The sequence below is a fragment of the Branchiostoma floridae genome, chromosome 11 (assembly GCF_000003815.2).
Source record: "Branchiostoma floridae strain S238N-H82 chromosome 11, Bfl_VNyyK, whole genome shotgun sequence".
Classification (NCBI taxonomy): domain Eukaryota; kingdom Metazoa; phylum Chordata; class Leptocardii; order Amphioxiformes; family Branchiostomatidae; genus Branchiostoma; species Branchiostoma floridae.
The window spans coordinates 12,115,920-12,142,234 of NC_049989.1; the positions used below are offsets into that span (position 1 = coordinate 12,115,920).

At 40.1% G+C, this 26,315-nt stretch overlaps 3 protein-coding genes and 1 long non-coding RNA gene across 5 annotated transcripts; all 4 read right to left on the reverse strand.

Annotated features, from left to right (window-relative positions):
* Positions 1-58: 58 nt before the first annotated feature.
* LOC118426618 lies at positions 59-5,681 on the reverse strand. Its single transcript, XM_035836120.1, has 5 exons — positions 5,310-5,681; positions 2,554-2,649; positions 1,909-1,976; positions 1,170-1,395; positions 59-472 (listed from the first exon to the last, which is right to left on the reverse strand). Exons 1-5 carry the CDS (start codon positions 5,338-5,340, stop codon positions 327-329), a joined length of 567 nt encoding a protein of 188 aa, XP_035692013.1. The 5' UTR covers positions 5,341-5,681; the 3' UTR covers positions 59-326.
* Positions 5,682-5,970: 289 nt separating this feature from the next.
* On the reverse strand, positions 5,971-12,165 carry LOC118426617. 2 transcript variants are annotated; one of them, XM_035836119.1, is made up of 7 exons: positions 12,095-12,165; positions 10,124-10,230; positions 9,749-9,874; positions 9,019-9,150; positions 8,631-8,741; positions 7,789-7,981; positions 5,971-6,682 (listed from the first exon to the last, which is right to left on the reverse strand). In XM_035836119.1, exons 2-7 carry the CDS (start codon positions 10,214-10,216, stop codon positions 6,516-6,518), a joined length of 822 nt encoding a protein of 273 aa, XP_035692012.1. In that variant the 5' UTR covers positions 10,217-10,230; positions 12,095-12,165; the 3' UTR covers positions 5,971-6,515. The 2 variants fall into 2 exon arrangements, with proteins under 2 accessions (XP_035692012.1, XP_035692011.1); XM_035836118.1 differs by lacking the exon at positions 12,095-12,165 and having other exon boundaries at positions 10,124-10,777.
* An 841-nt stretch (positions 12,166-13,006) lies between these two features.
* LOC118426602 lies at positions 13,007-15,268 on the reverse strand. The gene is made up of 4 exons (XR_004832433.1): positions 15,193-15,268; positions 14,914-15,009; positions 14,736-14,799; positions 13,007-13,945 (listed from the first exon to the last, which is right to left on the reverse strand). It is a non-coding gene; the product is annotated as an uncharacterized LOC118426602 (long non-coding RNA).
* Positions 15,269-19,999: 4,731 nt separating this feature from the next.
* On the reverse strand, positions 20,000-21,864 carry LOC118426600. Its single transcript, XM_035836092.1, has 3 exons — positions 21,752-21,864; positions 21,086-21,326; positions 20,000-20,670 (listed from the first exon to the last, which is right to left on the reverse strand). The coding sequence occupies exons 1-3, from the start codon at positions 21,755-21,757 to the stop codon at positions 20,393-20,395; spliced, it is 525 nt and encodes a 174-aa protein (XP_035691985.1). The 5' UTR covers positions 21,758-21,864; the 3' UTR covers positions 20,000-20,392.
* Positions 21,865-26,315: the final 4,451 nt, after the last annotated feature.

Genomic DNA, 26,315 nt, shown 5'->3' on the forward strand with positions numbered 1-26,315 from the left:
CTAATCTTTACGTCATTATCATCAACTTTATCATTGTCATCTTTATCCATATCATCTTTATCAATATCATCTTTATCAACATCATCATCGTCGTTATCATTACTATATTTATCATCATCATCATCACCCTGATGCTATTCCAACATCCAAACCGATGAAAATACATCTTTAACACTCAAAACCGGGGAAACTGCAAATTTCATACCTTTTATCCGACATGGGACCTATTTTCACTTCAAATTTCACAACAGTTAGCAGGTGGGTAGCAATGAACTAAAATCATTACAAAGTGGGTAGAAAATAAAAACGAATAAAAATTTCGAGAATCAAGAAAGCAGACACGTACACAAGATGAGGATACTGACGACGTGAAGAACTTCTATGAAGACATGATGGCATTCCTCGTGTCCACCCGTCCCGTGATCCCCTGCGCCGATCACGTGATGGTCAGGTGCACCTGTCGTCACCAGCCCTGTAAATCATACCGTTACAAACTTTGAAAAATCGCACACACTTACACTTAATACAAAACAGTTGCAATCAACGATACCTCATATGAGCATGTAAGAATTTACTATGATAATACAAAAGGTTCTATCTGGCATAAATGGATTGGGTTAGTTCTATTTCTTTCAATTCGAATCTACTGTTTAATTCGTGTGAATGTTGCATGTACGTTATTGGTTATCATCTCATGCTATGTGTGGAGGAATTATGATACAGTGCTACAACATTCCTTAGGCCACGGAAGTAAACTCCTCTGCAGACTTCAAATTCAATGAGAGAGGGTGAACATAACAAGATGGGTTAAGAAACAATATGGTTAGACTTTCAAAACAGACACCATAAAGTTGTAACAAGAAGAAAAGCGACAAAACATGGTATCACAGCTAATAAGTACATTTTGCATTTTACTCTTGTATTTTGCATCAAAGTGACACGTGTGCAGTAGACTGGTATTGCTTTCACTTCTACAACTACGGTCATGCCTACATGCACCTCACTAGTGTCACTTCTAGAAGTACAATCAAGGCTAACCCACGATGTATTTTATCATTTTGGTACTTTGTCGTAATGTTCTACATCTCGGAAGGCAGGAAATCTTGTCCTTTTTTTCAAAAGCGAAAATTAATGAGCGCACTGATATAATTTACTTGCTGTGATATTACCTGTATACAGAGTAGTAACATTTAGAACTCCCGCGTGCCCTTTAGAGTGAGTAGGCGGGTACGAGTGGTTGAGGTGGCCCGTCCCATTGTGTGCCGCCCGGGCGGGGGGAACACAGACGTTGGGCGGGTCCGGGCACAGCTTGATGACGCGCACGTCAATCAGAAGCTCCAGGATGACGATGAGCGTGTCCAGCAAGATCAGCACCACAACGGTGATGTGCACAGACTAGCGGAACAAGCAAGTACTGCATTCAATTTCGTTGCATACGACACAAAGGAGTTTTCAAACCTCTTTTATTTAACACAAAGTCGTTGGAGTAAATTCTCGTTTATAATGCAAGCTGAGTTCTTATTCGTATGCTTCATATCCGTTTCTGTCCCTAAATTGCATTTTTCATAAGTATAAAATTGATACCAGCAAACACAAAAGAATATAAGACAATGTCACACGGTAAACCACTTGTGATGGGTGCCATATACTTCTAACGCAATTTTCAAAAGCTGCGAACACCCATGCGGCCCGGACATTTAAATAGGAATAGTCGTTTGATTAATACAACCCCCATGGGTGTATTCAAGTGGCTTACACTATTTAAGCAATTGCGTAGTTTTTTGTAATTACAGTAATAAAGCAATTACGTTATTGCTGTGTGTCGTATACCAGCAGTTAACGTTACAATTATACATGAAATACCACATAAAAACTATTGTTGCATGCAAATTTTAATTGTTAATTCACCTGCCGCTCCAGGATATGTTTCAACTTGTGTCTGCAATCATGTTTGTCATGGTGATGATCATGCGATTCTAGGAGAAAGAAAAAGTAGGCAGAAAAATGTTTCAGTTATTGTCATAATCATTATCATGTTGGTAATATCATGTTGAGATAACCATAGATACAATAACCACGTGCACCATGCCGTGGCAAATGTAACATCAACTCAATCATAATTCCACCGGGTGCCATAATACCGCCACATGAGAAAAAAAAAATACATGAATTCAAAGTCATTGAACGGATGTACCAAGACATCCATAATCTTGTTGTATATACACTTCAGATCTTTAGATGTTCACGACAATCTTGAGAAGACCTCTATAGCAAGTATTTTTTTATGTGGCGGCATTATGGTGACCCGGTGGAATCGTGAGAGTTGACGTTACATGGTATAGCTTTTATCTATAGTGATCAACTTCATATGCCACACTACTGTATGTGGTTTATTGTGAAAAGACGTTAATATCTACAATATTATGTGTTAGTTTTGCAATGTCCTTATTCTACAGTGTTCATTTTCCTACCACTACTGACGACAAAAGATGTAGAAAACAAACATCCATACATCTAAATTTTATTTGGAGATTACACTTTGTACAGCCATACCTGTGAGTGGATGTGTGGACGAGGGTGTCTGTGGCACCTCCTTCTCGTTCCCAGAGTCGACTGGCAACTCGGCTAGCTCTCCCATGTCTCTGGGTGCTGGAAAGGTTTATATTACACTTAATTGATACACAAAAGTGTAAAGACGACGTTGACTTAAATAGATAGCATCCTTTCCTCCCTCCCATTTTCAGTGTATAGGATTGCGCCCTTTTCCTTTTCTATAGCCCTTGGGCCACATAGAGCTAGTGTTCAACTACACACACCATACTCTTTCTCATAAGCGTAATAAATGTTGAGTGCTAAGCAGACAAAGCAACGTGTGTAAAATTTTTAAGTCTTTTAAAAGTTTTTTTATGACCCGTTACCTTATATTCAATGTACATAGCAAGTACTGTACCCACTAGGCTACTGCAGGGTTTATACTTTGTTAAATCAATATTAATGCTGAAGATTTGAAACAGCTTTTATAAACACTGCGTATAATGCATTCTGTATCAATCCATTGTTCAATATATTGTTAAATTTCTTGTTTAATTCATCATTTTAGCATTTTAGGTTAATCTATAATTTGCCGGAGTAGCTGGTATGTTACGCCAATATGGGCAGTATCATAGATAATTAATACAAACACAGACTAAAAATGCTGACCGCTAACATTCCAAAGTGAAACATGTGGGGCAACAGGCGATAGCAGAAGTGGGAAGTTCACTTATCTGGCAATAGAAACTGGAACGTATATTTCCTTGATGCTATTTTTACCAAGTACAGCAGAGATACGGCCATACGACCGGATGCGGTAACACAAACATTTTCGTAAACCAGAACCATACAAGATAAGGATAGTTCAGGGGCACGGAACGGGGAAGTATGTTGTTGACCTCACCACGACAACTTTGCTTCCTTCCACCTTATATATCCTAAAAAAACGTTGAACTTGAAGTAGAAATATCTCTGCAGTGGAGTACTCCCTCTACAAGACTCCATTTCATAAAATAATTGTATCAGTACAAATCCTTTCCAAACTCATTTTTATTCTTATGTATTGCATCTAAAGATATTGAAGACCTAAGTGGGACATGTTTATAACTCACGCCAGGCGGACATCGTTGACACTTGAACAAGTACTCAGTCGTGGTGCCTTCCGTATTGATAATCACGACTGAGTGATTTTGACGTGTTTTTGCTTGTAAGACGTACGTAAAGATACCTCTATAACTGATGCCATTATGAAGTTTCAAGTTTGCTTTATACAGGTCTAAAGTAATTATCACAAACAATGAGGCTGTTGCATCAATACCGCAAATCCCATGCCCTTAGTGCCCCGTAGTAAATGCAATTACAGTCTAAATGAAAAGGCACCTGTTCGACAAACAAAGACTTGGTTCAGCTAATATTGTTTGCCTTGACATGGTGTGTTTAGGAACGGGATAGACAGAGGGGCTCGCTATATGATTACAAAAAGTAAGACATAAAAGAATGAATGAAGTGTTAGCGAGTGAGTGAGTGAGTGAGTGAGTGAGTGGGTGGGTGGGTGAGTGGGTGAGTGAGTGGGTGAGCGAGCGAGTGGGTGGGTGAGTGGGTGGGTGAGTGAGTGAGTGAGTGAGTGAGTGAGTGAGTGAGTGAGTGAGTGAGTGAGTGAGTGAGTGAGTGAGTGAGTGAGTGAGTGAGTGAGTGAGTGAGTGAGTGAGCGTGAATACACATATGTACGGTTGCATACTATCTACCTATATCATCGAGGTATTATCAACTCTTCTAAAAATGTCGGAAAGAAAACAAGTCGAGAGCATCATCCTCTCTTGGTCATTCCTAGTACTAGTATTTATGGTTAACTTTTACCGTTGTACTACACATAATTAGTACTTAATAGTATTCCTTATTGTTAGACTGAAAATCAGCCTTTTCAACATCCCTTCTTGTATTCCGGCAAAGTATGGTCTGAAAATAAAGGCGACTGGTTTACAGGCTTCAAATCTATCAGTAGAAAACATAACTGCCTACCGTACTAAATAATCCCGATAAAAAAAGCAGCAGCGTGGGTGTTTTCGCCGACATGTACTCGCACTATGGGTGCGTTCTAAGCCGGGGTTAAGAGGTCAGGATGCTAAAATGGTGCCCCAGGTAATGTATGCAGAGCTCTTTGTTAGCTTTGCTGTACGAAAATGTAGTGTTGCATGGCATACCGTAAAAACTGGTCCACTTATGCAAACACACCACTCCGTTAAGCTTTTTCTTTTCGGTACCTTTGCATTTCCTTCAATTGAAATTACTAGTTACTGCAATGGGTATTTTCATTCTATGATGAGTTTGAAAAATCTTATGTTCATTTGAGTGTAAGGAAAGAAGGATAGACTTTATAATGTTCACCACGATTTACGAAACATTATTTCGTTTCAAAAATAGTCTTAGAGTATTGTATGTCACCATGCTATCATTTCGTGAAGTTTAGACAATCGTAAACTCGGAAAGTAGCTTGAACAAATGTAAAGGAGTAAGAATGGCTGATGATTAGAAAAAGGCTACCCCGGTAACAAGATGGACTAGTCCAAAATTAAGCTGTCAGACAAGTCGAAACCCCTGGCCCGGTTCTGTGCCGTGAATGAAAAGTTGTCTGCTTTCTTTCCGCTCTCACGTCAACCACAAACGTACGTGTGTAGACACAAAACATGTACAACCACCGTGCCAGGAAAACGAAATCATCTTTACAAACGTACAGAACGATATTCTTACAAACATACAGAAGATATAGATACAAATACCTTTCGAGTGTTTTGGTGAGTCCCGGCGCATTGCTGTGACAGTGTGTTGATCTACAACGTTATAATCACTATTCTGCTCACGACGTAAAACAACTCCGCCGAACTTCTCAAAATATCCACGGAGCCTCGATCGATGGACGACAAACTCCAGTTGTTCTAGTGATCGTTTCTAAGTTCTCACGTCCCTTTCTCAAGCCGCAGTGCTCGGAGTGACAGGACAAGGCATGGTGCTTGGTGTACCCGGAAGTGTTACTGCAGCTGATAACCCATTCTATCTATAACCATGGCATTCTGTGACGTCTTCGTGTCTCATTAGGGACAGTCCAATAATAGTCAAGGGGGATCGACTGAAGTTGATAATGTATACGGAAAGGATCATAGGAAAATTTTATAAGGCAATCAAAGTTTGAAATGGCGGTGTGCAAGCTTGAACAATTACGTAATGGGTTCAAAACACAATAGATATATCCTTTGGTTATTTCTGCTTTGTCCCTTATCGTTTGTACGACAACGACATCTAGCGGATTTTGTAAGTATTACTTAGATTTTTGGTCATTGGTTAGTCAGTGAAGTGAGGGAAGTCCTCCGTAGTTCATCCAAGTGCACAGGGTCAGCTATCTATCCTTGTCGAGTGTATTATGTACTCAAACGGACAAACAGAGACACACACACACCTTTATCCTGTACATAGCTTGCTGATGTCACAAGTATGATCGTGTAGCAGAAAATTACAAGGCAATGTTTAATTTATTTGTTTGCATCAGGCCCATGGCCCATAAAAGCAAACATGGTACAAAGATTTGAAAAAAAAAACTACGCCTACAAACAGTTAACTGTTACTTTAAAAAGCCATTACGTTATCAACTAATTATTTCCGTGCCTTGTGAAAACACAATAAAATTGCAGATTTTTGTTGTTACATGTAAAAACTGACCGAAATCTTACATAATATGTTTCTTTGTTTGAACCTTTACTTATTCATGAGAAGCTCAAATCGACCTGCAGGCCGCTTTTCATCGAGGTCATGAGGGAGGTTAGGGTCAGATGAAATATAACAGAGATACAGGTTACATCGAGTTCTAATAAATCTATCGACATAGATCATTGCATATACATAGTGCAAAAAGATATAGTAGAGCGAAAGCTCAGGGTTCATGATAGTCCGTGTCCGTTCGTTTTGGTCATTTCTTTTACTTCAAGAGTCTCTTAAAGAAGGCGTGTTTTAAGCTGTGCGTGTTGTATTGGTGAAGGCAACTTTTCAACCACGTAAATGATGACAAAGACACAGTACGAGTCACCACACCTGACGATACGGATGATGATTCCCCGCTTGTCCCGATTTCCCTCCTGTGCTGTTTCGTCTGTAATAGGACCTGAAAGAAGAGTTCCACTTGTGAAACATCTGCATTGATTAGAGGACAAACGTCATTTTGTATTAGAATGTAAATTGTATACCGTAGAGAGAAGTGAACTGTTTAAAGTTATACAAAACCAATTTCCTTATTTCATACACCTACGTATATACGTTCTGTAAAAAAATTCATATTCCTAATGCAACTAGACAAACCATTGATCATAAAACATATCTGCTCTTTTATCTCCACTATAACAGAAAAGCGAGGAGAAGTTGAATTTATCCAGCAATAGTCTCATTTTGTATCAGTGAACTGTATCTTTTGAACATGTCTTGTTGTGACCTGTACTTTGCCCGTCGTGGCAAAATGTGCAGTAAAGGTCTTCATTCATTCATTGATCCATTATTGAGGTTTTGCTGTAGCTATATTTTTAGCCCCGTGTCCATTTGTATTTAGCTACCTGGTCTCTACTTGAAACCGGGCTAGCTTTGATCAAAGGCTCGTACTGAAGAGACAAAATATATGATCTAGATGTCTTCTACCGTGTGTAATTTTCGTCGTCATCTCAAGACAGTTTGGCAGAACGTTTGAAGTGTTACCAATCAAAATGTTGTTCACATTAGATGCTACGGTCACGCTTGGAAAACAGGGCTCTGTCGGGTAGTTTGCCCGGCTGTCTATTTTGGTCTTTCTGGAGTGACCCCTGCGTGGCCCCGTGGGACACCATGCGGTTACCGGGCTATATTTGAGCACGGTCGGGCCCCGGATTTTTTACCTCGGAATTAAAATTAATCCGGGGCCCGGCGACAAATAGACGCCGTAACCAAATCCTGAAAACATCGAGAGGTATCCTGCTGTCCAACGTGAAAATTTTGTGGTTTCAGAGCCCGGCCGGTTCTATACCCTCAGCCCCTACAGCTAGGGACCGGTGCAAATATGACCGTAGCATAACAAGTACTATATCTATATATACACTGCTAATGCTATTTCCAACATGTTTGATATTGCTAATGATAACTACCTGCCAACCTGACTATGTACTTAGGTCAGTGACTGACCCCTTGCTCGTAACTAGCTGCTAACTAGGAATGGCTTTCTTTTAAAGAAAAAAAGTTTTATCTCACCAGCAGGCATGATGATTTCCGCCCTATCTCCTTTCTGTTCCTCCTCAGTAGCCGGGGTGAGTTTAGCCCAGCGCGGCTCCAGTTGTCCACAAAAGTTCTGCAGTTTCTCACTCAGTACGGGGCGGTCTGGTCTGTCAGTATCCATGGACATCACCATGGCGCCGCCGCTACTGGCAAACTGCATGGAATCATCCTAGAGAAAGGAAAGAAGGATGTGAATTCTGAAAAGGAAGGCTTACAATCGTTATTTCCCAATATTCACCTAAACAGTGGTTGGGACCGTCTTAATCCTATTGCTACGGTCACATTTGCACCGGTGCCCATAGGGGGTCTACCTACATTTTTGTCCCGGTGGGCCCCCGGATATCTTAAGGGTACGTCAGTTGTTTTTACGATTATGTTACGGCGTATATTTGTCACCGGGTACTACTCTCCAAGCAGATGTTGGTGGGAAAAATCATGACCTTTTCCATAAATAACGTATTTTTTCGACTAGCCTGCCCGGCATATCAGGAAAAAAGTCATGATTTTCCCCACCAAGCTCTGCTTGGAGAGCAACCGGGTCCTGGGTTGCTTTTAATTCCAACTTTACAAAAATCTGGAGCCCGGCCCGATATCTGGCGTAGACCGGAAACCGCAATGCGTTGTGGGATACGCCTTATCCCACCTCTGGAGCCCGGCCGTGCCCAAATATAGCCCCGTAGTCATAGGGTGTCACATGGTACCACGTAGGGGTCACGCCAGAAGTTGCATAATAACAGCCCGTGGACTAAAGGCTAGCTTGTTTTATAATTGTCATAGAAGTATGAGTCGTTTAGGCATGTTAGTATGTACATTTGTACCTGTTTTGCCTCCAGGTCCTCTGCAGCCTTTCTCACACCTTCCTTCTCATCCCACATCTCTTCTATGACGAAGCAGGTTTCACTGCGGGAGAACTTGAACGCTTTCATCAGCTGCAGACAAACAAAACAGAAAGTAAAAACAAACACACCAAAAATCATGACAATGCGTCAACACGTTCTTGAGTTCTCGTCCAAAGTGTGAAATAAAATCGGTTCCTTCAAAAAAGCCGCTAGGAGGCCCAAACCTAAGGCTAAGCACTCATTCTCTGCCCCAAACTACCCCGCAAAAATCCGAACTACAGCATGAGCAGAACACGAGATATAAAAAAGACGATAGTTTTGCCACAGTGCCTTAGAAACCTGCTAGGGGGTCCATTTAAGAACCTACCTTGTGATGATCGTACATGACCGCAGCTGCCCCTTTAGAACCGTCCGTGTAGAAGGCGTCCGTCCCGGCGTCTTGGTCAGTCTCAACGGTCTCGTGCAAGAGCTGCTTTCCATCCCAGAAGTTCAGTGAGCACTGCACAGAAATGATTTTTTATAGATACATCTTTACATGCCAACAATGAAAAATGGCGCAGCCGTTGCCAGGTTAATTGCCAATACGTACACGTACAGGATATATACAGAAGAAAGTTCCAAAACAATACATAAATACCCTAATCTTTGAAAGTAAGATGGAAATATGTTTTGTCACTTTTCTATGAGACCATGCTATTGAACAAATAGTTTTGAACGCACCGTCTTAAGAGCATTATATTCTTGGTTTACATTTTTTTTAAAGAAGCCACAAAATTCCTCCCAAATTCCCCCGTGTTTGCAGGCAAAAAGAAAACTACCCTCCTCCTAACATCTCAGAACCCACACATAGCACCACATAATAGAAAAGGTGGGATCCTTCGTCTTTCACTGTCTCAGGAAAAGAAGTCGAACCCAACAAGTTACAGTTTATTTGTTTGTTTGTCCCGTTTCATGTTACCAGCAATTAGCATTCGGGCAACAATTTGCAATAAACTATTATTATTAATAATATTTAAAAACACAAATATGCGATTTTAGTTGAGATAGTTAATCCACAACGTTGTCTATCAGAGGTTATTAGCAAAGATATTACCTACCGTTACAACACGATGTGCTGTAAGGTGAACACCCAAGAGGATGGCGCCTCCTGCTAGAGCTACTGTCACAACAACTGCCGCAACTAACACGATTTTCAGTCGCTGTTTTTTGCCGCTGTGGGCTGCCTTATTTAGAAAAAAAGCATACCAACAATCATGACAATCCCTCAACACGTGTTTGAGTTATTCTCGTCGAAATGTTGAAACAAAATCGGCCCCTGTAGTTCAATCTCTGGTAGTAAAGCAGTATTTTAAATCAAATGACAGTATTTCGACGTATTTTTGCTGCCACATGTAATACCTGACGATGGTATATGATCGTGAAGTTTAGTTATCCACCAGAAAAATGTATTTGAAAGCAAAATTCAATCTTACCTTGATGGCGGCAATCTCGTCCGGAAAGACTCCGCCGAGCGCCGCCTCAGATAATGGAGGAACTTTCTTTGCATCATGATCACTGGACGTCATCTTACGCCTTGATCCTGGGAAAAAATACTTTGATCGTACAATCATCGTACGATCGCAAATAGACGGAAGACATTCGCGCATGTGTCGCACAACATTCGGCCGTCTTGTTAGTTTTGTTATGGTTAAGATTGTTGTAGGTTGTTTGTTCTGTAACAGCCTATTTGTGAACTATATTACATCGAGATCGTGTGGTGGCCTACGACAAATGTCATCGCGCCATTACGACTGAGTTTTAGTCTGTTTTCAAGTAGGCTGTGACAGAAAAATCCGAAGATAAGGACCAAAGACAGGCCCAGGCCTTTTCCAAGCTCACAAGACAGCCTTTTGCATACGACACGGGCACGGTTATCTGAAGAAATCCTCTAGTTTTCGATCGTGCGAGCAGCATACGAATACTTTGGTCGGGCCCTGAAGACAGTGTAAAGTTATGGATGTCTATTACAGGCGCCCAGTTGCTCTAATTGTATGTGCACCTAGGCATACAGCCAACAAAGTGATCTCCAATATGATTGGCATAGTGCATAATGGCATAGTTGAGACGAGAAGTCGATATTAGACTGAGGCTTTTTCAAGCAGGCTGAAACCTCAGATGGAACTATGGATTGGATTGCTGTAGCTGCCTCACGAAGCTTTCCACGAAATCGTCTTCCGGGAGGGACGTAAAACGGGGGTCCCGTGCTCGAGGAGGTGCCTCGACCACGTTAAACAGCCTCATTACTCATACTTTGGGTACCTACTGGCTGGCAAAATACACCAGATGATTATTACAATGTTTCACACATTCAGATATGCAGTACACACGTACAACAAAAGGTTATATGAAAACAGTCACAACTTACGTACCTCACGGCCGTAGAACAGAACAGAACAGAGCAGGAAAGTAACCCACTTTTACCTAGTGATTAAGAGATCACCTGGTTGCTAAGATATCTTTTCAAACAACAAAAACTAGCACAAAAGGCATGTAAGCCTCAGTATAAGTACTACATTACGCTTGGGATTGCAGTAGGGGAACTTTGAAAACAGTTTAGAACGTCACGCCGACGTCAAAGAAGATTTTGCTTGTTCTGGATAAACAGCTTAGGGGAGCTTCTAACTTGTCAAGAAGTTTATGGAATTACAACAATTTAATTTAGATACGAAATCTATTCTGGAGATTTTAAGATGCTCTACTCTCATATATGTACTAGACATATCAGACTGACGGTATGCACGGAACTTTATTTTGTAATTGTCAATGTACTTTGGAAACATTTCTTAAGTAACTGCATATATTCTCTTTTTTCAGAACAATTTCAAACATCTATGTGATTCTGTCAGTGTTAGATTATGTTCTAACAATTTGCATCATTTTCATGGTACATTCGGGTTATTGCACCTAAGAAAGTAGTTGCTATTGTCTTCTGTCTGTATGTTTTTAGGTTTCACAGCTGGAAAGTAGTCTTTGTGATGAGCCATCTATGTATGGCACCCAGACATACTTTGCAGAGATGTGTGAACTGTTTTCTTCCCAGCCCACTGACCCATTTACTAAATGCCCTAATATGTTAGAAGACATTGTGTGTTAATGTCGCAACAGTTTTGTAATACTTATAAATGTATCTAAGATTATGGGATAAGGTAGAAATAGTCAGCAAGTCAAACAGATGTTAGAGATAGTTCTTAAACTGTAACGTATCAAACAAATGTTAAAGCTAATTCTTAAACTGTAACGTATCACAGCTGGGTTGTTACAAAGGTTTTGAACACAACACAACAAAAGGCTTCAGCCACCCATACGGCAATGTTGAATCGGCTCTACTCTGGCAAACTAAGGTTTGAAGTAAAAGCAGCTGGTTTGCAAGCTACAAGCCTATTAGTAAAAAAGGTACAACTTACCTACTATTGTCCCTTACGCTTGTGTGTGTTGTCCATGTACTCGCCCTGTGTGGGTGCGTTTGAAAAGGTTGAGAGGTCAGGATACCTGAATGATGCCCCAGGTTATTTACTGACCTATTTAATTTGTGTTTCCTTTCCGTACTTTGTGTTTACTTTCATGCAAACATAGCACTTAGTTCAGCTATCTATATCTTTTCATGTATCTTTTCTTTCCCCTTCAAATTTTCTAGATTTCTGGACACTGGTCATTTTATTCTAGGTGTTTGAGAAGACTAGTTGTCACCATGTTTACTCCGAATGTTCTGTTAAGAAAGAACCTGAGGTCAGTTATCCAGGCAAGATTTCTTGATTAGACTATAAAGTTACAAGTGGCAAAACAGGTTTGTCAATGATCATAATGACTTGCAAAAAAGGTTTTCGTTCTAACATATACTTGGGAAATTGGATTGTCTTATGGATGTTATCAATCATTACCAAGCAACAGTTGAAACAATGTAGAGACTTCACAAACACTTGATTGGAATCAATGAACAACAAACAAACCTTAGTCTTTCTGATTCATGCCATATTGTCCATGCAAGAGCGACATCTAGCGGTTTTGTTAAGAAAGTTTCTACGACGCCACTTCATGCATGTCATCCATGTTTATGTCCAACATGATTTTAGTCATTGGTGAGTGATAAGAGAAATTATAGGGCCTAAAATTATGCCAAGCATCAAGCCTTGTCACTCGAGTGGAAGAACCAACTTCAATATATTAAGTCAGATAATGTACAAAAAAATCGGAACGTGTTCATGTTCAAAAACATATTGGCGATGTATGTACTTGTGTTGTTTAATCAATTCATCAATTCCTATCTTGATCTCCTTTTAAACATTTCGTGAAACACTCAAGTGACACACACACACACAAAGACAACATTCAATTTACTGGATTGATGGAGAAAGATAACATTCAATTTACTGGATTGATGGAGAAAGATAACATTTATTAGGGCATTGCTGTTGAGTAATGTTTTATTGCCACGTGTACGTGCAGAAACCTTGTCATTCCTCTCAACCCATATGAATCAAAATCTACAGTACTTTTCACAGAATGTCAGTAAATAGCAATAAAAACAAAACTGACGTGTTAGTAACCAGAGTCCATATCATGATGTTCTAATTTTAACAATACTTAGATATAATATTCATCACTGTATTGTATAATGAACAACAGAAAACCTTAGTCATGTCTGATTCGATCATGCCTTATCGTCCATGTGACAGCGACATCTAGCGGCTTTGTAAGGAAAGTTTCTACGACACCACTTCATGATGTGCACTATGATTTTAGTCATTGATAAATGATGTAAGAGAAGACAACACATTACAAGTCTGCAGAGTGCTTATGAGAAATGAAAGAATCTGACCACCCATAGGTTAACATTAAATAGTACTGGTTATAGTCGCTTCAAAATAAAGTAAGAAAGTGCTTATATACTGATGAATATTTATCAGTTCCTCAATATCTATCCATGCTAAACTTGTCAAACTTAAGGTATAGCTTGTAGTTAGCTTTTTACTATGAATTTCAGCAGGATAATAGCCGAAATGTGTATCCATCTATCAGTTACTACAGTAATTTATGAAAGACCAACACATTGCTTGGCTTGACTAGTATTTAGTGCACGATAAAGTCACACTTGTGCTGGCAGCAGTAACGGGTCTCACTGCAGCGACGACTATACCACCATCCACTGCAGCTCCTCCTCGTGCAGTATCTCACACAATAACATCTTACGCGAGTGCCCCAAAGCCAAAGAAGGGAACGTGCCACACGGACATGCTCTCCATCCCTTTCGACCTCACCTGCAAAAAGAATCGGACTGATAAATCCCTATACTTATAGCAAGGGAAGCTACCTTTTATACAACACAAGTGAAGTGACTGCTCTATATAGTCCGAAACACATTTTATTTGCAACTGTTCATTCAACCAAACCGACAGAATCACTCTGTTTACAGAAGCCACAAAGACTTATCCCAATTTCCCCACATTGACAAAAAGAAAGCCACTTTTCTCATAGAATCGCAGAACCCACAAATTTTAGAAAAGGTGGGCTTTTCGTCTCCCTCTGCTTCCAAAAAAGAAGTCAAACCCAACCTGTTTAGAAATAGCGAACACTAGTTTAAGAGTAGAATATTGTTTATAACTATTCATTGTCGCTTGTATATCTACTATGTTTATACCATGTACTTGCAATTAGCCCTCGGGCACGAACTTACAAATAAAATTCCTTATTATTGTCATATATCCACTATATGGTAAAGCCCTTTATACTTCCAACTCCTTGCGCTCATAAAACAGCATTATTTATCCCCCTGTGCCGAAACAAAATATTTTCGTTAAAGGACAGTGATAATTTTTTAGTTAGCACTTGCCAAGAAAGAAAAACTACATTCTTAAGCTGTTTAGTACACAAAAAGCACAAGATGGTAGGTACGAGGGCGTGATATCAGTAAACATGTTGAATTGAATACATAGATTAAGCATACGTAAAAAATATCTTAATGCTTCCTAACATTATGCATATTTCAATAAGATTGATTTACCGAAGGAGGTTGAAAAAGGGAAAGATCTGAAATTTATATATCCTCACCTGCGGTGTCCTCAATCTCTTCTGTCCCATCCTCATCGTCTTCCATTATGGAAAGGAGCGAACGCTGAAGAAACAAGAAGCGAATTAATTAGAAGAAGCAAAGATTCTAATGTCAATTAAAAAAAAACCTAGGATGAAATAAGATGAAAAGGGACATTTTGAACATTAGAAGCCTTACTTCGGGACGCTCTGCTGCAGCCGGTTGGATCAGGATCAGCAGAACCGTCACACCCATGAACAACAGCAAGGTTGCCATGGAAACACATCCAGATCGCTGTTGAAAATAATTCTAAAAGTTAAGCTTCATTTCGACATTAATCAGCTTTCATTTTACATTTAGGAGAAATGAAAACATTTGCCTCACTCCCACCTCAAAATCAGTAGCTTTATGAATCATATGACCGGGTCATAACAAAATATCTGATCTATTTACACCTACGTGACAGCGCATGCTCACCTTAGGCTTCCTTGGAGTAGGGACGCGCATCATTTGTCTTCGGAGCCAAACAGTTCACGTATTTGGGATTCAGTTGTTTCCTAAACATCGGTAGGAATAAATAAGGTGAGTTGAAATTCAGACCACACAGCACCATCTTCTCTGGCTATTTTCAGTAAAAAAGGCAAACTATAAAGTTTCAACCCAATTAGCTGTGATTTAATCGACGTACATAAACAAAGTACATATATAAATACCTGGAAGCGACATTTCTCAGTTTGCAAGGTCTCTCAATTTTGACATCATATGAATTGGCTTTAGCCTATGTAAATGAAGCTTATGAGTCATAATTGTAAGACGACCATTGCAATCTGATTTCCAAGCAGCTCTAGGTATGGCAACTGCGGACATCAATTGGACCTCTTTAGAAGTACTGTAAATGCAGAAATGTTCGCCGTGGATTAATGTTCGTGGTTTTCGCCGTGACCACTTCACCGTGAAATCAAAAACACCGCGAACATTTTCTATTAGGGTATTAGACTGCAGTCTATGGTGTTACCGCGAACTTAAATCCACCGCGAACATTTTTCTATTATGGTATTAGACTGCAGTCTATGGTGTCACCGCGAACTTAAATCCACCGCGAAAAGTCTCTTTTCTTGCTACCGCGAAATTAGATACCCGCGAACTTAAATGCATTTACAAAAGTATCCTTAAGGCTTTCAAGTGGATGCTACGAAAGCGAAGCATACAAAAGCTTCACATATTCTTGGTCATGAGTTATAAGTCACCATGTTTTATTTAATCACCTACAAAAAATAGGATGCGTCTATGATATCTGTCAGCCGAATTTCGCACGAAACATGCGTGACTATCTGAAAAATTCTCCCAGTTTGCGATCATATACGTACGACGGTCGTCCTCGAATCTAACCGGGGCACTGAAGACTGCGTAATACCTCTGTCACATTATCCAAGATCTTCGGGCGTATCGATGGAAGATCGGCCATATTTAAGATTGACAGAGGGTTGCGCCTTTTTTCACCTGAGAACCGTCCCTGTCACACATACCTTGTCCCTGTCCCTCGTCCCTGTCACATATAAGCCATACTTTGTACCTTGTACAATTGTTGTGCAATAAAGTTATTATTATAAGCGAGGCTCGGGCGATTGTCGCAGAATCGTCGTCCGGATCGATTTTCGCCATAAAGTAATAGCGTATAAAGCAATGGAAGTCTGCTGCAGACGTTACTCTAACTGTATGGAAACCTAGCCATACGGCCAAGGTAATCTCCATAGCGATTAAGTATTCGCGGCTGAGACAAGAAGTCGACATTAGACTGATAGAGGCTTTTACGCGGCTTAAAACATCACCGCAGATCGTTGCATGGGTCTCACATTTCATTTAGATATCACATTCAATATACATCGTTGTGTGTTGGTTCGAACAAAGTTTCTATACGGGAAACATGCGGCTCCAGCGTCTTTTCTGAAGATGTGGCGTAAGAGTGTGCGGTTGGCTTGAGGTTGTCCTTTCCCATGTACTCTACCAATATACAACGAAACCTTATATGAAACATTTCATGACTCACGTACCACACGGAGAGCAGGACTGCGACACACACGGTCTGTGCTTTCTCACGGCTTGTTAGGAGCTGGAAAGGTCCCGCTGCTGACTTCTTCAGCTTTTTACTTCCTCAAAGTTCTCACTTTCACCTGGTTGCTAGGAGATCTTATCAAACAATAGGACATGGTACGAAGGCCCGTAAGCCTTCATTGCACTTGGGATTGCAGCTGGGGAACTGTCAAAACAAAGGTCACATGTCACTAGTGCATCGCGTCTTAGCTAAGAGCATCTTTTTATTCTAGAAGTCTGAAAAGTGAGTCAAGGGGAGCACAATGTCACACTGTCATATTATTGCCATGAATTATACATAGAATAAGCACAAATAAGAAAGCAGCTTCTTACAATTGGACAAGTTGAGAATCTATACCTAGTACTTCCTACCAATTTTTTTAGGAAAGTAGTCAGGAGCACAACATCAACTTTTCACGCGCGTATCATCCACGCGCAAATTGATTTTCGGCTGTTTGTAGAAATAAAAGATAAAAAGTTTTCAATTATGCTGTAAATCGTACAGGGCAGCAGTTAAATGAGCGTCGTGGAATGCAAAAAAATCGGAAATTTATAATAATATACAAGGGCAAATGCGCAAAGAACAAATTACGCTCATACAGACTATTCAAATCCACCTATAACGAAGAAGAGTATCTTAAGATTCCGAACGAACGACAAAGATCTATTATCACCAAACTACAAATCAGCTGCCACAAACTCCGTGTTGAATCAGGGAGGCACAACCACACACCTCTGGAGCAAAGAGTCTGTCAGTTCTGTAACCTGAACAAGATCGAAGATGAATCTCACTTTCTATTAGAACGTTTATATAGTAACGATAGAAGTATTCTTTTTAGCCATATTATAGGAAAGTTCCCTCGCTTTGAATATATGTCTAGTGTTGAAAAATTCATTTTTCTTATGAGCTTTGATCAAACGACATTATACAAACACATCTCAAGCTACATATTTAACATAACTAAGAAACGAGAAGAAGCCGAACAAATGTATTAGAATAGTTTTAGAATTTATGTTCTAGATTAGTCTTAGAAACCATGTTTACTGCATTACTACCCTTTGTATCTATATGCCTGTACTTAGCCCGATAGGGCATGAATGTGCAATAAAGGCTATTACATTATAATAATATAGAATTCTTATGACAAAGAAGAAGATGTGAAATAAAAGAATCTATTGTTCTGTCTATAGATCTACCGTACTCTGTTAGATCAGTCATCGGTTTACCTTTTCTAACCACTTACATTTCATAATGTAACGTTTTGGCCAAACGTTTTGTCTTTTAATAGCACGCTTGCATCAGTTTGATGCCACCCATATAATCAAATCAACGTGGCCTAACATGTGAATTAGGGTATACACGTTCAACTAGTATCATTTACCCATCAAAGGGATGGTATACTTATATGCAAATGAAATGTGAAAACCATTTTTGTCAGTGTGTGTGTGTGTGTGTGTGTGTGTGTGTGTGTGCGTGTGTGTGTGATGTTGTGTACACGATATCTATAAGCTCTAAAGAACCCTGATTCTTGAACTTTGCAGCTTTGAACAAAGGCATTGACCTGAAACTGGCCTTTCAGCGCTCGTGCTGTTGTCAATGGAGCTTAGGGACATCTGATATCTTTCAGGAAGTGACATGCTTGGCACATCCGATAAGTCGCTTACAATTTGTACCGTCAGCTCCTGAAAATGTGTCAACCATATCTTTTAAGTGGCTTTCCTTACGCGATACCTCTATTTAATGTTCTATCAGATGTATGGCCCTAACCTAGGCTAGATACTTATTTTCAACTAATTGAAGTGACGAAAGTCGTTTAAGTGCCTTTCCCAATGGACTTGTTTCTATATTACATTTATGGGCCGAATACCCTGCCGTTACCCTGCCTACATGACCCCACCCTTGATGGATTGAATACGTGTCGAACAATCCATGAAAGTTGTTACTACCCCTGTCACATTTTCCACGATGTTCGGGCGTATCGATGGAAGATCGGCCATATCTAAGATCGGCAGAGGGTTGCGCGTATTTTTCACCTGAAAACCGTCCATGTCACATATAAGCCATACTTTGTACCTTGTACAATTGTTGTGCAATAAAGATATTATAAGCGAGGCTCGGGCGATTGACGCAGAATTGTCGTCCGGTCGATTTTCGCCAAAAGTGACAGGGGTATACAAAGACTCGGTCTTGAGGAAGTGTTTTTTTTAAGTAATAAACTTTAATATCATAGATCATATTCTGATTAGAGCATAATTTGGTTTTACAAATCAAATTATGGTCACTCTAAGATCTCCATCGAATAGGGGGGGGGATAACCTACCCATTCGTTTGTGTGATTTCCTCAAAGATCTCAGGTTTCTCCGACTGTAAAGATTGCGTGTTAAGAAAACACCTGACTAGAAAGCGCTCGGGCGACAAGTGACGTTGAAGCGAGGTCACACGGAGTTCAAATTTTTGTGTCAAGGACTACCACGAGGGAGGGCAGACACGACAGAATGATATACTTGATATATATCATATACTACAAGATACTATTAGCACTTCATGCCTTTTATGTATAACTAGTTACCTAAATATGCATATATGAATATATGATATCATTCACACTATCGGTAACCGTTTCAATCATGTGGGTGGCACTAAATGAACCTCGTCTTATTGTTAAGGGTTCTGCATAGAAAAATGGAAGAGAAATCTAACTTTATATGCATATGTAACGTTACAGTCAGTGAGCATTTATTACTTTGCTTGTAGGGTCTCTATGCTTAAAAAAGCTACTTTCTTTAATTTTCTAACCCTGTAAGTAAATCACTCATTCTGTATGTAATCTCAAATATGAACACCTCTTACATATACACACGCACATACAATGCACATACATACATACATACATACATACATGCATACACACAAACACACGTGCGCGCACACACACACATACAATACACAGACATTCACACACAGCCACACACACACCTTCATACTGTGACAAGCATGTATACACAAACACCTACATATACAAATGTACACATACACACACACACATACATAAGCATACATACACAAACATAAACAAACAAACATTCACAAACACAGACGAGAAGTTTTCTTATACCGCTTTATTCAAATAAAGTTTCCAAGTGATCATTTAGATTGTCAGAATTGCTTTTGCTTGATATTAATTGCACAGCCCTTGCATTATCTTCCTAACTTCTGCAACTTCAGATATCTCAAAGGCCACACAGAGACTACACGTTTGTAGGACATGTATAGGAACCACCTCAAAACAAAAGATGATTGTTCTAAGAAAGTTTATCTAAAAGCCTGTAGCTTCACATTGTTGCAGAACGAATTGAACTTCACCTTACTCATTTGTTCGCTTGCTCTACAGGATATTAATAACGTCACAATCTGTTGTCGACAACTTTGAATAGATAACAACAACATCCGTATCCAAAAACAAAGACTAAAGCAAAAGTCGAATGAAGTTGACACCACATATCTAAGACTCAAATCTTCATGATCAGTTAAGGAAAAACTAAGTTTTCCTGTTGCCAGTGTATTTGTTGACAATGCATGGCCACCCTAGCCGACCCAGGTGCAGACCTTAACCCGAAGGGCACGGCACCCCCAAGTGCACACAGCCCTGCAGACGGCGGACACCACCCTCCTCACCACACGGCGGATCCACCCACGCTTGGCGCGCTTCTTCACCTCCTGGTCCGGCTCGCCATCCGTCAGAGCCCGGCGACGACGCTTCCCGCACACCCTGCCGCAAGTACGGCTGCAGATGTTTCTGGTGGCCCAGTAGCAGACTCTGGTCCCAACCACGCGTTTCTTACGCTGCTGCACAGCAATCGTTCCTAGGGGAAAATATTTCATTCAAACATTCATCATCACCAGTGCCTATGGCCACATCTCCAAACCGGAGCTCGAATGGGATGTTGGAAGGAACGTTTTCCAGTAGTTAAATTTATAGCAATACGTAACGTTGTTCACAGATGATGCTCATGACTTTTCGTCACGTCAGTTTGCGTGTTTCGGTGTCGTTATATACCTTTCGTTTCTGAAAACTGACGGGCATCTGTTCGGAAATATGGCCCATGACATTAGCTACTGTCACTTTGATAGGTCGCCTACAGCCTTAACTACCTTACCCCCCTCCAAGATTTCACAAGAATCTTTTTTAAGTACAGGAAGAGAAAGAGTGCCCGGTGAAGCACCTTTTTCTAAATAAAGATAATGTTATATCATGCACTGTGAAGTCTTTCAGCTTACCGTTGGTTCCAGACAGAACTTCCTCCTCCATCTCTGCATTAGCTTCAGCTTCTTCCTCCTCCACAGTTGCCCCTGGGGTGGGGGTAGTCTCAGTGGAAGACTTGACGGCCCAGTGAGTCCTCAGTCCCTCGCAGAACTCCGCCATGCTCTCACTTAGCACAGACCGCTCCACATGGCCTCGCTCTTCGTCCACAGACAGGAATATCTCTGAACGGCGTTCGGCGGCATCAACCTCTCCTTCCTAGTTGTATGAAGCAGGGGAATTTTTGTTTGTTTGAGGTGACATCAAATCTTGGACACAGATATGGCAATGAATGCGGGCCATGCATTGTATATGTATGACAGGATGGTCTCTGACTAAAAAGGTAAAGGTAAAGGTAGTCCCAATGCTGTTTTTAGGAAATAGGGGCAGTAGGTTGTTACCCACTGTGTCAAGAGTACGACATTGGGAGGAGGAGTTAATCTCTTCCTTACCCGTTGAACCTCCCCAAGCGAAGTCTGATTCCCATTTTGTGTAAAGTGGCTTCTCTAAGGACACGTCGTCTGCCCAAAATGCCAGGAATTTGAACTGGAATCTCAAGATCTCAGGCCATTCGACGCCACCATATTCAAGTAACACAATGAATCCGAGTAACATATCATTAAAAGTCATGATCAGCATCTTACTTCCATCTGTTCCAGATCCTCCAACAGCTCTGCAGTGTCCTCGGCCTCCTCAAGGCTTTCGTACAGGACGTAGCACTTCTCATCGCCATTAAACCTGTAGGCCGAGAGGCTCTGGAGATGCAAAGGTACAGGTAACTTACTAGATACTCAATCAAGACCATCATATTCAAACATGCAAATTTAGAAGGACTGACTGAATAAAGAAAAGTCGTAAATATCATAAGAAACCGCTCTCAAAATCATTGTTCACTTGCAATAGGTTCATCAACGCTTACATTGCTCATGTCCCTGATGACGAAGGACGTCCCAGTAGAGCTGACCGTACGGAAGGTCTCGGTGTCCTTCTCCTTGTCCACTTCCACGGTCTCTTCCAGGATCTCATCCTCTAAGGCCAGCTGCACCGAGCGCTGTAGTTATGTGTAAGGTATTACCTCATGGACAGAGAATAATCCCAATTTCATCAATCAACTTTTAATGTTGAAGAAAACAGAATCTTGGAAACCTTTAATATAAAAATTACCACCACTACGGCGGGTTTCCGGTTGAGATGGAGACCCAGCAGGGTTCCCCCCACCACTGCAAGTATCACCAGAACCACGCTGCCTATGGCAATGCCGATCTTCAGACGACTTCCGTTTTCTCCACGGGCCTTAAGCTTCTTCTGTGAAGGAACGTCATATAAGTGAGATTAGTAACAATTGGAAAACGTAAGAGCAAATATATCACAGAGGAACTGTGTTAAAATTTTCAACTATCTTGATATTTGCTTGAATGAATCATAAACATATATAACTGGGTGAATTGTCCGAAATTGTACCTTGATGGCAGCGATCTCGTCCGGAAAGACTCCTCCAGGCAGCGCCTCGGTAGGAGGCAGGGCATTCTTCTCCTCGCAAGACGTCATCTTGGGTTGATTCTGGTGAAAGAAAGATAGAAAGAGTCAGAAAATATTTCGTCCATTTTTCTTGGAAAAAAATACTTGTTATCTTCTAACATGAAAGTGGTATTCATCGAAATGATGAACTTCACTGATAAGCCTAGTACCCAACTGCAATAGGAATCCATTAAGATGTTCAAAGCCATGTTGTGCACTTGTCACGGGTAAAAAGGGGTCGGGGGTAAACCAACGAGAACATTGTGGTTTTTGAACCTGAAATTGCCACGCGGAATGTTGGTAAATTCTCCGACAAACACTTGCACTCTAACATTCAAGGTGCGCGTACCTGCCGCTACCGCCAAAATGCCCCGGTTGCGAACTGAAAATCCTCGGAACTACGATTTTAAACCCAGCGCAGGGTGACGTACGGCCGCTGTATGGTCGCAGTAGGCAGTGTTTCTGTGTCTGTGGGTCCCCAAATCTTGTGGCCGTGGCCACATTAGAGAGGTGACCGCTATAGATTATTTCTGAATGCTTAGGTCAATGGGAAAAAAAAGACAAAAAGGGGCCGCAATGGCCAGATAGCTACAATGCAAAGGTGTCCGCTAAAACAGGTTTGGCTGTATCCAGATCAGTGTTCTGCTCTATGGGTCCCTCTTTGGGTGGGGGAGATGAGGTCCCGGACTAGGCGGGCAGGCCCTCAGCTTTGCGGGGAAGGACCCAATTGTAGGGGGCTGTCACGACCGCACCATGCAGGGCATCCCACTCTGGTATATTGCGCGGAAAAAATTAATATCTACATGCGTCAGAATAGAATCATTGAAAAAGGAATCGTGTGATGAATCCAACCCAAATGCTTGATAGGAGCCACAATGTCAGAAGCACTCGCTAGTTCAAAGAAAGTCAACATATGCAAACAAACGGGACAACCTACCATAGACTTTCACACCACCTCTACATACGTCAAACTTACCTCTGAGTGAAACGTGTCTTGAAGCAGGTTGCGCCCGAAGTCTTGGGGAGACAGGCGCGTCGCCTTTTTTATACTATCTCATGACAGAAACGGTTGACAGCATGTGGAAAACAAGATATTATCTTGCAACATGTTTTCGACCACCGCGGTATACGATTGGCTAAAAAATATTAGCTGACATGCTTTTTTGCAAGATTTCCTCGTGATCGGTAAGTAACAACCCTTCTAATATTTTGGCAAAAGTCCATTTCCTCGTGGACGAAAGTAGGACGTTGACAACACAAGATCGTGTACTTGAATAAATGAGTAAAGGCCAGCGAAAATACAAGCATGCCGAATCAGCCTGCACTTTTCACTACTATGATCTTGATTTCCTATTTCTCATTTTTAGTTGTTTCAATATTGTCATTTCAGTCTGCAAACGAATATTTCTACATAATACTGTACTAATACATAGCTTTTTATCAAAAACATTTATTACTCTACTTACAAAGTTTAACACTAGCTAGCCCTCTGGTTATGGCCTGTTGTTTAAAATATGTATCTTGAGTGTAAGTCGATCGCTTTTAGTGAGCTGTTCTTTGCTAGTGTACCGGAGTTAGCCCTTCATATGATACCTTACAAGTAAGTGATAGTACATGAGATGTACCGATTTGCCGTTTCGGTTTTTTCTATACTATGCTATCGTTAGTCTTCCCGGCTATATCACCATACTTTGCACTTGACGAATCCTAACAATAATTCTATCTTTGTCGATCATTGGCAAAGACTATCAACTGTGAAAGAACGATTTTAACCTCAAGTGATGCGAAGAAATATTGGCAACATCTTTCTTGTGATTCCGTAGTACAGGTGTCACTGATGATTGCAGCTAAACTCAGTAAGATCACAAAAGCCTCTCCGTGTGTCCTCAGTGTGTCTTCTCACCCTAGACTCTTCGTTTGAACAGGTGTTTCTTCACGGGTGGTGTTAACATGTGAAACTGAGAACTTTCAGGAAGTTTTACGCTCTGGCGAACAAGTTGACAACTCCTGAGTAAGACTTTGGTTGGGAGATAAGCTGTGAACGTGACGATGCAGCTTGCTTTGGAAGACGACAAAGATGTGCATAATGCATCTGTTTCCTCACAATTGTAGAACACACTGAAAAATCGTTATGGCGTGGCGTATGTCGTGGCGCTTACAAGACAAAGGAAAGTCCTTCAAAGTTAGAAATATTTCCACACATTACAAATTTGATGCCCCCGTCTCTGTCTGCAGATGGTAGTAACCTAAGTGCAAGTACGAGATGTTTCCATGCCTTATTTGTATGGCTGTACACTAAATGAGGTGTCTCACTCAACTGCGGTACGTTTTAAATTGAATTTGTGTTACCCTCGAATTTATTTTAGAAATATCATGCGAAACGGACGAAAGCGACAACAAATCGCAAAAATTGTAGTTTTTTTATCTATAAAATGCCTTCAGTGCTCTGTCAAGTCGCTGACTGTAGTGACGACAGCGCTAGTTTTCGTATACTTGTACATAGCATTTTGCTGTACATAGGTTTTTGCCTCCTGTTAGCCCCCCCCCCCCCCAAAAAAAAAGAGTTATTATTTTGTAACGCTTGGATATGGTTAAGGATGAAGACCTTGTAGCTATATTGCGACGACCTTTCGAAAAGGTGACCACCGGAGACAGAAAATTGCGACGTCGCCAACGTACCGCAACTTTGAAGAGATGCTCCCTTAAGGTGGCTTTAAAGCATCTTTAGGTATACGCGCTCTTCCTTACTATTTCACCACAATAGACGGATTTGAACCATGATTCTATCTTTAATGATATTTGCAAAACATTTTCAGTTTTATGTGAGTATGAACTATATTAACCTGATAAAGGGGAATATTAGCAGCATCTTTCCTGTAATTCAAAGGAAAATGTATCTCTGATGATACCCCAGATCAGAAAGGCCTCAACTCTGTGACCTCGGCGCGACGTCTCAGCCAAGACTCAGGTGAACAGGTGTTTCACGGACCAGTGTAAACATGTGAAACTGAGAACTTTGAGGAAATGTTACACTTGGTTGAAGTAGTTGTCAACAGCTGAGTAAGACTTGTGACATTTAGTTGACAGCAAGATTAACTGTACACATGGCAATGCCCGGGACTTTGGAAGCCATATTCCATCACAAAGACGAGGGGCAACTATTTGTTTAAATTCCACTGCATTTCTCTGTGTTTAACGTGCTATTCTATTGTACCCCCATTCTAATTATGATGTTTAGTCATATATATATGCATATATATATATATATATATATATATATCAGGTGTCTCATATACATATATATATATATATATATATATATATATATATATATATATATATATATATATATATATATATATATATATATATATATATATATATATATATATATATATATATATATATATATATATATATATATATATATATATATATATATATATATATATATATATATATATATATATATATATATATATATATATATATATATATATATATATATATATATATATATATATATATATATATATATATATATATATATATATATATATATATATATATATATATATATATATATATATATATATATATATATATATATATATATATATATATATATATATATATATATATCTATATATATATATATATCTATTTATATAAAAAAAAAAAAAAAACTCC

Bases quoted from the DNA above. Each gene is read 5' to 3' on its own strand.
- LOC118426600 (XM_035836092.1), bottom strand. The intron at 20,671-21,085 runs GTAAGCTGAAAG...ATTTTCCCCTAG, and splicing joins AGTTCTGTCTGGAACCAACG to GAACGATTGCTGTGCAGCAG.
- LOC118426617 (XM_035836118.1), bottom strand. From the start codon at position 10,297: ATGCGCGAATGTCTTCCGTCTATTTGCGATCGTACGATGATTGTACGA. The intron at 9,875-10,123 runs GTAAGATTGAAT...TTTCTAAATAAG, and splicing joins ACGAGATTGCCGCCATCAAG to GCAGCCCACAGCGGCAAAAA. The intron at 7,982-8,630 runs GTACAAATGTAC...TCCTTTCTCTAG, and splicing joins AGGACCTGGAGGCAAAACAG to GATGATTCCATGCAGTTTGC.
- LOC118426618 (XM_035836120.1), bottom strand. From the start codon at position 5,340: ATGCGCCGGGACTCACCAAAACACTCGAAAG. The intron at 2,650-5,309 runs GTATTTGTATCT...AAACCTTTCCAG, and splicing joins CTCACCAAAACACTCGAAAG to CACCCAGAGACATGGGAGAG. The intron at 1,396-1,908 runs GTGAATTAACAA...TTGTTCCGCTAG, and splicing joins AACATATCCTGGAGCGGCAG to TCTGTGCACATCACCGTTGT.